General features: G+C 37.3%; 1 protein-coding gene across 1 annotated transcript in view; it reads left to right on the forward strand.

Moving 5' to 3' along the window:
• SLC9D1 (solute carrier family 9 member D1) overlaps positions 1 to 11,411 on the forward strand; it is a 30,908-nt gene extending 19,497 nt beyond the window's left edge. Inside the window, exons 9-12 of the mRNA XM_009957776.2 lie at positions 3,071 to 3,221; positions 8,839 to 8,918; positions 9,443 to 9,592; positions 11,264 to 11,411. Of these exons, the coding sequence (XP_009956078.2) occupies positions 3,071 to 3,221; positions 8,839 to 8,918; positions 9,443 to 9,592; positions 11,264 to 11,377 (495 nt within the window). The 3' untranslated portion in view covers positions 11,378 to 11,411. The remainder of the gene's footprint in view (positions 1 to 3,070; positions 3,222 to 8,838; positions 8,919 to 9,442; positions 9,593 to 11,263) is intronic.
• The last annotated feature ends 307 nt before the right edge of the window (positions 11,412 to 11,718 follow it).

Genomic DNA, 11,718 nt, shown 5'->3' on the forward strand with positions numbered 1-11,718 from the left:
GAGGGAAATTGGCAGCTTGCTTTATATACCAAAAAGATGAAAAGAAAATATAGCTATGTTATTGCAGTACTTTATATATGAAAAAGTACATACTTTTTCCTGCAGTGTATTAGGAATGTCATTCCTTGTTTGCCTGGAGTACTTCTCAATGGCTCATAACCTGCTTATGAATTCTTTTCCATCAATTAAAAGGAGAAGATTAAGGAAGAATTGTAATCTCAAATATTCTAGTTAATTATTTAATAAAATACAGTTGAGATGGAGTTTTTACAAGGCTCACTAAAAATTGTTTCCATTTCTATTAAGGCTTTGCTTCCTTAAAATGCAAGCTTAGAATTCACCTCTTTACTCTTGGGCAGATTTAAGTTATTAAAGCCTGAAATTCTAATACATTTATTTCCATCAGGGATTTCTTTTATTCTATGGGCTTACCATATTCATTAAGCTTCTATGATGATTAAACAGTGGCAATAAGATACACATTATTGAGAATGTAGGCAAAACAACTGCTGAACAAATGGTTGAAATTCAGCTGGAACATGTTACAGCAGTAACGTTTATTTCTATTTATTGCTATGGTAGAACATTTGAATGTAAAAATCCAATGTTCTAGTGAAAACAAAGCAATCCTTCCTGAGTTAGAGTAAAATAGGACCTCTGAAAACAAATAAAAACTAAATCATACTGGGGAAAAACATGTAAATTGGCAAAACTTTTAATTTATTTTTGACTGAAAAAGCTTTCCGTAATATAGGAGTGAAGAAAAGGACAGTGCAGAGGCCAGGGATTAGTAATTGTTAGACCCCTGTTTGGTAAAGACAAAACATTACAAATTATGCAAGCAGAATGGGAATACTAAATGCAAAATACTTTCCAAGTTTTGCTTATATAAGAAATTTTGCTGAGAATGCCTTCCTGCCAGTAAAACAAACTCTCTCCAGGCATGCGGGCCCACACATGATATATAATAAACCCTGATGCTACAGATTTAGTCGAAGAAAAGTATCCGCTTGTCAGTAATATTGTTGGACAAGCAGAGACCAGGATGGGAATAGTAAACGGAGTCTCTGTATAAATCTGAAGAACAGACTGGACGAGGGGGGATGGGGTTAAGAAAATAATGTAGGTTTTGGTTCTTTTCCTGCCCTTTCACCCACTTCACATTTTCTGTGTGTAGAGTGACCGATAGATTTTTGCAGACCTGAGGTTGTGCAGTACCTAGAGAGCAGACAAGAAGTAGCAGAAATTGCCTTATTATCTACCAGGCCCTTAAGCTCATACTTAGCTTGCCATAGAGTGAAGGAATGGAATTCAGTTTTTATGTTGTGGGAGCAAACCCAGGCGGACGTAGTTTGCTCCAGTTATGTCTGATGCTTTCTGAACAAGCATATTTCTTTCACACTTAAATTGCTCCTTGCTTGAATAGCGATTCTAATAACAGCACTGTATTGTGCAATTCCAACACAAGAGATGCTAAATCCCTTCGTACATGGTAACCTAACCATGTTCATGGGAATACTTAAAATATTAGGTGTAAAAGTTTTGATCTGGAGCTCTATTATAGCTGATAGCACTTAAGTGCGTGGGGGTTATAGCTGAAGAGTAAAAGTAATTCCAACTTTATTTGAAGAGGCTGTATTGGCTATTAATCATACTCAAGAGGTGACTTTTAAAACAAGTAATGTGTGACGGAGAAGAACTTAAATGTTTCCTGTTCATAACCGTTCCCTTTATCTTATTCATCTTTTGGTGATTTTAAAGCCTTTTATATATATTTCCTTCTTCCCTCTTACAATTCCAAATTGTGGTGAAAAGCGCTGAAATTCCTTTTGTTTTAAAATGTCATAGCATCATAATGTTACTTTGTTGGTTTTGCCTGATCAGCAACTATTTGCGTTAGTTGACAGAACTAATTCATTTTCTTAAATGTCTTGCAATAAATTGCAGACCGTTAGCGCAAATGAAGTTACGTGATGAGCATTCAGACATTAATCCTTCAACACACAAAACGTCTGGGGTTTATTTTTAGGTTGCTTTTTGTGCATAGCTTGGAGACTTGTTTATTTTGTCTTTTGCTCTGTTCCATTAATTTCAAGTCACTTAAGTTTCAGCTTCATACCTTACAGCATAACACCATTCAAGATATGATGAATGTTGTCCATAAATGTACTACAAAGTATTGTTGCTTAATCTAAATTAGGATGGAAATAAGTCTTCAGTTTTACATGTTCTATTAATATTAATAGCATTGCACTTTCTCAGTAAGATGCCCGTCTGCAGCAGCATGGCTTTAAAGTAATTATTATTTTAAAACATACTTTATATCAGCTAAAAGTGCTTGTTGCTTTTTTTAATGTTCCGAGCATTGCCTTAAGCAGTGGCTTTGTTTTTAGTTCTGTCTCTTTACATATGTTTCATCTCTTCCTTCTCGTACTGTATTCAAATAATAAAAAAGAATGAAGCAGTCTGAATTCTTTCAAATAGATACCATGCTTCATTTCAGCTGTTTACTTCACATGCTTAGATGCATCCCTATTCAGGAAAGCACAGAGGCACATTTAAGTCCAATTTACAATAATAAAATGTAATTTATGCCTGGGAGTTCTGCTAAATTGAGACTATTCTCCCAAATTATAAGCTTTGATTTTTATTTTTTCCCTGTGTTTGACAGCTGGAAAATATGCTGTTCTTACTGCTTTATTTCTCAGCCTCAATGTATTATGTAATCCTGACTCTGAAGCTGTTACAGTCTTTCTCGTTTTTGTGAAATCAGATGCTATCCTTAGGAGTGACACAAAGCATTGCAATGTAGATTAAGAAATTTATTTTTGTTTTTGTGGGGAAGGAGGTAACGTGGAGGGGAAACTGGTTTTGTGAGTCTTTTGTATAAATACAGTACTGCAGAACACTGAAATAAATACTTTGAATTCTGTTTGTTGTTGGACTTGTGTAAAGACATAGTGATTTCCTACATTCAGTATAATGTAGATTTTTATAATTTCACTGTGAAGTGGTATATAAAGTCATTCAGGACTACAGAACAGAAATATTCTCTGTTATTCCTTGGCAGATCACAGAGCTGTTGGATGTTTCAATGGAGCTGGGATGCTTCTTAGCCGGAGCTCTGATCTCTTCTCAGGGTCACATGGTTACTGAGGAGATTATGTCCTGTATTGAACCAATACGTGACTTTCTTGCCATCATTTTCTTTGCATCCATAGGTAACTTTTAAGAAAAAAAAAACTTTAAAAATAATGTTAACCTACAAATGGGGGACTGTGTGTGTAAAAAGAAAAATTGGTGTCTACAAATTGGGGGGAGGAGGTAGATTTTGTTTTGTTAAAATACTAAACTGTTAACTGACCACAATATAGCTAGGCAGTTTACATGTACTCTCAGTTCTTGTTTTAATGTCAGTTTTTCGTTGTTAATTCTGAATTCATGCAAATAGCATTAAACTATGTAACTAGAAATTTTAAGGGAAAAGGCTTTTTTTTCAGTGTTGGTTTTGGTTTTATGGTTTTTTGGGGTTTTTTTTAACTGTTCTGTCTTTACAGCAGCTATATTTGTAATTTATACTAAAACTGTGTAACTATTTTGAGTCAACTGGTAGAGTAAATTTCAGGTTCTTGTGGCTTGGTTTTCTCTAGAAGCAGGACATGATAATGAAAACAGATTTTTTTTTTTTTATAGCATCTTGTTTCTTTAGTTGGGAAAATGTGATCTGTGTGCTCTCAATGCAGAGAAAAAAAAAATTGAACAAGATGCATCTCATAGACTACACGAATGCCAACTGAAATGCAGCATTGATGCCTAAGATCAGGAGAGTAACTCATCATGCTTGTTACCCAAAACAAGTTAACTGACAATGTTTACAGTCAATGGCTTCATTTTGAACTGCTACATTCTCTAGCTTTCCACGCACGCCCCAATACGCTTTCTCTAAGGGAGGAGACAGGCCCAGTGAAAGTACTTGCCTGTTCCCCTGCACTGTATAGGAGATGCATGGCCTATTCTGGGAGCACTGCAAGGTCTAAAATAGAGGGTTTGAGTGTGGCTCTTTGCACAAATTGAGCCTCCTTCAACCCGTGCTTACTCAGAAATTCTTGGGGTTTGGTTGTTTTTTTTTTCAAGGCCACCCTTGTTTTTTTTTCCTGGTTTTAAGTTTTTCTGTTGTTCTTTTTATCTCCATATGTTTATTCAGATAATAGTGAAGTCTCATCAGCACAATTTTAATGCATTTCCTCATATACCTGTTTGATACCCATTGTTTCATAACAGAAACTAAAGCTGTTTCTGGTGGCTGCCAAAATAAAAAGGAAATAGTTGTGCTTGCCGATCTTGATTTTTGTTTTACCCAGATCATGATAATAGCTTGTGCTGATCAGTCAGATTGCCTAGTAATAGATGTGTTTATTTGAATAACTTATTTTTTAATAAAGGGAGGAGAGTGGTGAGCTATGGTAAAACTCTTGGGCCCATGTAACTGACAAGGTTGGATGAGTAATTGCTAAATGCTCACAGGTAAGTTGTTTATGTGTTTCAGTAAAGATGGTGATGGAGCAGATTAGTGCTGTCAGGGACACAAACCGTGACAAGTCATTATGAGCCCAAAGTTAATTTTACAAGGGACTTAACAAAAATACTGTCTTACACTCTTGTGACTGCATGAATTAAGACTAGAGGTAAGACTGGGAGAGTACAAGAAAATAGCAAGACCTCGGCTGACATGCTGGCAGCACTCCATATAGCCTACGTTATACTGTAAGGAAATTATTTTGGTAGTTCTGTTACAGGATTAAAAAAAAACCCCACTTTTTAACTGTTGTTGCGATTATAATTACAAGAAGGGAAAGAAAATGGCCTACCAAGATTGTATGGTTTTACAGAAAATGGGTGTTATTCCTGACTCAGAAGAAAGTTAGCTAAAAATCAGAAAAATGAGCTATGTTATAGGCCTCAGACAAAATCTGACAATGCTTGCTGGTAAAAAAACAAACCAAACCAAAACCCCAAACCTGTACAAAAACCAAACAAAAACCCCCTCCCCCCCAAATAAACATTATCCCACTCTTTTCCTTTTAATTACTTTCAAATTTTGTGGTTAACAGGAAGTTCTGTGGGGTGGCGAGGAGGTAGGTTTTAAAAAGGAATGACATGTAGTTGCAAAGAAAACCTGAGTAGGATAAAAAGCATTCCTTAAACTTTTTAAAAGAAACCTAGTAAGAAAAGACTTCTTGCTTGCTCTCTACTTAGATATGTACGCATGCAAATTATATGTATCTATATAGAGATTTACTATGTGAAATTATGTAAAGGCCACAGGGAAAGATTCTCTCACCCTGCCTAAGGAAATGGCTTGTTGCTGTATGCAGCAAGCATATTACAGAGAGCAGAAACACTTGAGATCCTGAGGGAGGATGGTACGGCACTGCAGTATTATAATTTCTGTTCCTTTTAAAATAAAAGAATGAATAGAAAAAACTGAGATAATTGAAAAGTGACTGTATACGTGTCACTTGGAAAAGTTAGTTCCTATTTTGCTTGTCTTAAACGCTTGTCTGTTCTAAGTACAGAAATCCTTCTGGTGCCTAAAAGCTGAGCTGAATAGTACTTGTTTGTGTAATATCTGTAACAGTGGTCCTGCCCTTAGCTTGACCTGTGTAGTGCTACTGCTTTCAAATTTGCGCATGGGTGCATTTGTGGGAATAATACACCTTTGCGGTTAGGCATTAACAGCTGCACTTTGAGTTATTCTCCATCTGTACAGTCGTTTAGGCCTGTGTGTGTTCTTCAAGGTTTCTGACTCTATTCATGCTATGTGCTGAGGTTAGAAAGTTCCTGTTAGTCTCTGTCTTCACTAATATTTTATTTTTTGAGAGAACATCTGGACCAATCCCTTAAAGCCACATTGTGAGAGCTTTCTTTCTCCTTTCTGTTTTGGTACCTAGTACTCAGATCCTTTCCTTTCTACCTCTGCATCGTTTGACTTTGTTTTAGTTGGTTTTTAGAAAGATGGAAGGCATCTTTGCATAGACTGTTTGACTATTTTTTAAATAGTCTCATTTTTTTGTCAGTCCACAAGGGGTATGGAGTTTGAAATTGGACATCAGGAATCCTATCTGCCGCTGGTAAGGAGGCAGATTACTTACACTGACTAAGTTGTGTCTCCTCAATGTGCTGTACAGATCTACTCACTTGCAAGGCTCCATGTTTCCCTTCTGGGTAAATCCTGTGGTCATTATTGGACCTTGAACGCAAAATGCTGAAAACCCTTTAAAAGTGCAGTCTTTTTCATCAGAAGATGGGTGATGCTGACACTGTCAGCACTACCACTGTCCAGAACAAACACGCACACAATGTTTCTCTGATGAGCCTCTTAACATTTCTGTTGAATTTGAGAGAGATCAAAGGAAGATGCCAACTGGAATTCATTGGGTGACTTACATCGCCTTCTCCTTATCCATCCAGCTCTACTGCTTTGTTGTCCTGCACGGAACACAGTGAAACTTGGAGGTTTCAAGCTCTCGGAACTGACACTAGAATCAAGAGGGCTTTCCCCTTCGCAGGAAGATGGAGACAAATGTCGGTTTTCCCACAGAAAGGACTTCATATGAGTGAATGTGTCTTTCGGCCTGACATTGATGTGAGGTCACCTGCACTCCCAGCCTCCATTCCAGCTATTCCAGAACACTCCTTAGAATTGAAGTCCGGTGGCTTATGCTCACCTCTGTGAAAATGTACCTAAGAGATAGCCTAGCGATTGGTGACAGGCCAACATGCCTCATGCTGCCTGATGAAGGTGCTGAAGTTCTCGAATTATTTGATTGAAGCATTTCTTCCATTTTAGAGAACTAGTCCATAGTGACCCTTGAGCTTAGTCACAAAGTCTGGTTAAAACTGTTGAAATAAGTGCCCCTATTTGTGCCCCTTCTGTCTATGAAGTTAATCTCGCTAACAAGATTCCTGTTGTCAGGAAGGCTTCATGTGCTTGTGCAGCAGTCTGATATGACTTCTGGCCTTATCTTAAGTTTTCATCTAGGGCTGGGGCAAAAGTCTGTAATGACTGTGAAATCCACTATGGTGGGATTTATTTCCTCCAGAAGATGGCTGTGTGCTGGGATGTTTATTTGTTTGCTCAGAATAAATAGTGTATGTAACACGTTTATGCTTGTTCCACTTTGCAGACTCATACCTCCACGGGATCGGTACAGAAATCTGTGGTAGTTTGTGTCTCAGCTCTTTGTAATATGGTAATAATCTCCACACTGGGCAGCAGTTCAAATGGACTTCAGACTGCCTGTCTGCTCCAGAACTGAAAAGGTAGCTCCACCAGTAGTGATGAGAGCACTAGGCTGTATTTATAGCCTCCCTCTGAAATCTTCAATTCCAGATGTGGCAGAGTTGGCCCTCTTGTCAGACATGGCATTGTTACAGGCTGTGTTTCTCTATTTGCTTTTCATGTATGTTTCTGAGACCGGCCTAAAGGTGAATAATCAATGTGCACATGATGCACAAGAAGCTACTTGCCCCTCCACGTGCATGCGTGCACACATTTGGATTTCTTTTTCAGTGCGGTGATCACCTCTCTTATTCTGCCATCTCTCCCCTTGTTCTGGTAGTCTTTTGCGCTTGTACTTCAGTAGTTAGAAGGAAATTAAGTAGTAAAACGGGGTGTGTACGTGCTGAATGGGTAGTACTTGTATAAAAATCTCTGATGTACTTGAAGTACATTTCCATCCACAATGGAACGTGCGTATGGACAAAACACTGAAGTTACTTTAAGTAACTTCTCTTGTGCGCTCAGGAAGAGATGACTCTTAGTTCTCTACAACTCTTCTGGCTCTGCAGCGCAAAGGGGCAGGGAAAATTAGTGAAAACTTGTCTTTAGTTAAAATAAGAAGCTACAGCATCGATTTACATGCCTTATGCTTTAGAAAGCTAAACTCCTGTCCTTCACCAGAAATAATTGGGTTGGAGAACTGCCAACTATTACAGATTTATCGGGAACACCACCATGCTTTTGGTTCCTCTTTTTAAGAGCTATTATGAAAAGGAATGAGCTTCCAAAGATGTACAGTTATGTTTGCCTGCACAAGTTCCTTATAGCCTAGGAGGAAAAAACGGACTTCGTCAGCTGTAAGATTCTTCCTCAGTGACTCCAGGACTTCTCCAACAAATACTTCTTGTGTTTAATATTAGCAGGATTTAGTTTTAAATTTCTGTGCTCTTTAATTGTTAGACCATGCTCAGGGGTTTATGACTTTGCCTGATTTCAGTCTAAGTGACTTTTCCAGTTCAGGTGACTTTCAGTGTTTGCAAGTGAGGGTCTTGGGATCAAAACAGTTACATTTTCTGTTGTAGCTGTAGTCTGCACAAATTCTGAGGATTGTGTTCCTCCCACAGTGACAGTCCATTACCATGTCATACAAAACTGTTGAACGGCAAGCAAAGTGTACATTACCATCACTGTGCAGAACAATAGAATTGTTTTCCTGCAGCATTTTGATAGCTTTCATTAGAGGTGTGTTTCAGTTCAGATGCTGGATTGTTGACTGGTGTGGAAGAGAGAAAACTTTATAGATGCAAGTGCTCGTGCATCGGTCATATACTATTTAACTTGATTGGGAATATTTGTGCTAAACCCCTCCAAAGGGAAAATAGTTGGCTGATGCAGGAAGTGCTTTAGTGATCAAGTAGGTAGTGCTGGTAGGTATGTTAGGGCTTTTTGTTAGTTTTTGAAAATACAGTCTTGCAATAAATCTACCATTAACTCGGAAAACTATCATAGTAAGGTATTGGCCTTAAAGTTTGAAATACTGTTTTCTTTCCTCCTAGGACTTCATGTTTTCCCCACATTTGTAATATATGAACTCACGGTCTTACTATTCCTTACATTGTCTGTGGTCATAATGAAGGTATTTTCTTTTTCTCTGTTTTATCTTTTAATAGTCTAAATAAACTTTGTGCTGCATGCCCTAATGAAAATTCTGAGGAAGAACTGAACATGTGATGTAACAGAGAATATTACGTCTTTACTGTAAATCTGTATTTGGAAGAATCTTACTGATTAGAATGAAGTTTGATACAACAGTCTTAGGATATTGAAAAAAAAAAAGGATTGTATTTCATGTTAAAAGTAACACATGGAGAAACATCTATTTATCTAGCTTGGGATTTGTGATGAAGTTATCAAGTGTTTTTGTTATAGTAATCAAGATACTACTTTTTACTGTGCAATGTACATTGGTCTCAATAATACAGAATAATACAGAAGACACATTTAGAAGTCCACACTGGTTTGTTTTATGTCCAGAATTACTGTATTTGATGCCATGTATCTCACAAAGATTGTACTATTTTATTTATTGCACTTTTTTTTTTAATTTAAAAACAAAAACAAACCCGCAACAACCCAAACCAAACAAAAATGTTTTTAAAGTTTGTCTTGGCAGTGCTTGTCCTTTCTCTGATTCTTCCAAAGACCAGCCAGTATATCAAGTGGATTGTCTCAGCAGGACTGGCACAAGTCAGTGAATTCTCTTTTGTTCTGGGAAGTAGAGCGCGCAGAGCAGGCATCATATCTCGGGAGGTAAGCTGTTCTATAGTTCTTAACTTTGGGTTTTGCACCTGAATAACTTACTGGGATTTTGTATTACAGTGTATTGGAAATACCAATACACTCCAGTTCTGCGGCACCTCTCAACTGTTAACAAGTAAAATCAACCCATATGAATGGAGGCGTGTATGTCCCTGACAGGGTTCTTGGTTCTATTTTTCACTTGTTTCATATTGTACTTTAATATTTTAAATAGCAGGCTTTACTTTTAAATAGCTTAGTCATAAACGCTTTACCTTAACTGCTCTCACTTACAACTTCTTTATTAACTGAGCAGTGAGTTGTAGATAGCACCCAAGTCAGTAAGACTGAGAAGCCTTTGCTTTTAAAATCTTGATACAGATACTGAGAGTATAGGGTGTGAATAAGGAAATATGAGTAAATAAGAACTAGAGAGCAGATATGGTGCAGTGGAAATTGCCTTAACAGCTAAACAAGCAAACAAACTTGTAGTTCCTACCTGCAAAGCTTGTTCATTTTAAATCCTCTGCAGAAGAAACAACCAGCTTTTTCAGTAGTTATGAAAAAAATCCCCTGGGAAAGAAACCTTAAACTTTAGTTTTATTCTGAAGCTGAGAGAACGTTATTTTTCCAAGATTAAGTATGCTTTGTGAAACTAAGTAAAATTATGGCTATAGAGATACAACAACTGACCTCACTTTCTAGTGCTAGCTGCTTTCTCCTCTATATCTCTGCTCACAAAAGCACTTTGCTGGTGCTCTGAGCTTTTCATTGTGTGAGCAACTGGGCTGTATAATGCTGGAACCAATTCCAAATAAAGCATGTGTGAAAAACTTACCCAGTGCTGTTCACTTGTATAGGTAAAGGTGATTCATTTTCATGTTCACTCCTGCGTATAATTAGGAATTATAAATACTGTATGTTTGTGCAGAGTTTCAAGATATCCGTATGTGATCACAGAACCAGTTTAGGGGCCCACCCACTGCGCTTGGAGGCCTTTAGGCTTTCCTTTTTTTTTTCTGTGGCAGCTCTCACATGATTATCTACTGTGTAGGTTTATATAGCTCTGAGATTTCCCAAAGTCATTCTTCTGTTTGAGACCTCAAAACTACTTCTTGCTGCTGTTTTATAAGACTCATCCAGACTACGTAGTTAAGATCGGTTTTCAGAAGATGGGCAGTATGACTGAAAGGGATTTCTGTTTGCTTTTTTTACTGTATAAAATACTAGTGAACTTTGCCATTATATCATCAAACCAGAATAGTTCTGGGTGGCTTGGTTCTTGGTTTTGTTGGGTTCTTTGTTTTTTTTTTTTTTTTGGTGGGGGGGTGGGTTGTTTGTTGTTTTGTTTGTTTGTTTGTTTAATAAAGTGATATTTGGTCTTTGACCTTTTAGCAAACGTTTAGCTTTCAAAATTGACTTCTTAACTATACGTGTAAATAACTGTTTTTCTGTAAGCTCATAATGTTGTTTTTGTAACTGTATCTTCAGGTAAGCAGATAATTAGATGATTTGAGCATGCACTCGTTTGCTTTTGTAGCAATATGAACCATTGGTTAGGGAGACAGGTGAAGTCTCCTGAAAATACTGTCCAGAAGAGTCTGATCTCCTCAAACTTCTCAGCACATCTTAGTTTACCATGTAACTAAGAGGGGTTAATGGCTTTTATTTTGCAATTTTCAGGTCTATCTTCTTATTCTGAGTGTGACTACTCTAAGCCTTTTACTTGCCCCTGCCCTGTGGAGAGCTGCGATTATGAAATGTGTTCCGAGACCCGAAAGACGCTCAAGTACTTGATTAAGATTTGCACATCTAAAGAATACATCTTCTTGCAAGGAGTATCTTCATTGCTCATTGTATTTCTATGCACTTGGAAAACAAGAGGTTTTGAGTAGTCAAGTAGTCCTCTTAACGTGCACTTGGTTATAAGCCTTATACTGACCTTAATACAAAACAAAATTCAACATTAAAAAATAACTATATAATTTGAATGGCACACCTTTTCCGAAATTTACTTTCTCTCTGACAGATTAGAATCTGCCAGAGTATTTGTTCCTGATCCGATCGATTATTGAGAGCATAAATTATTTTTTTTAAATACAGCATCATGCAAACTGTGGTGGTTATTTTTTGCCTGA

Source organism: Leptosomus discolor, chromosome 1 (assembly GCF_034619465.1).
Source record: "Leptosomus discolor isolate bLepDis1 chromosome 1, bLepDis1.hap2, whole genome shotgun sequence".
NCBI lineage: Eukaryota > Metazoa > Chordata > Aves > Leptosomiformes > Leptosomidae > Leptosomus > Leptosomus discolor.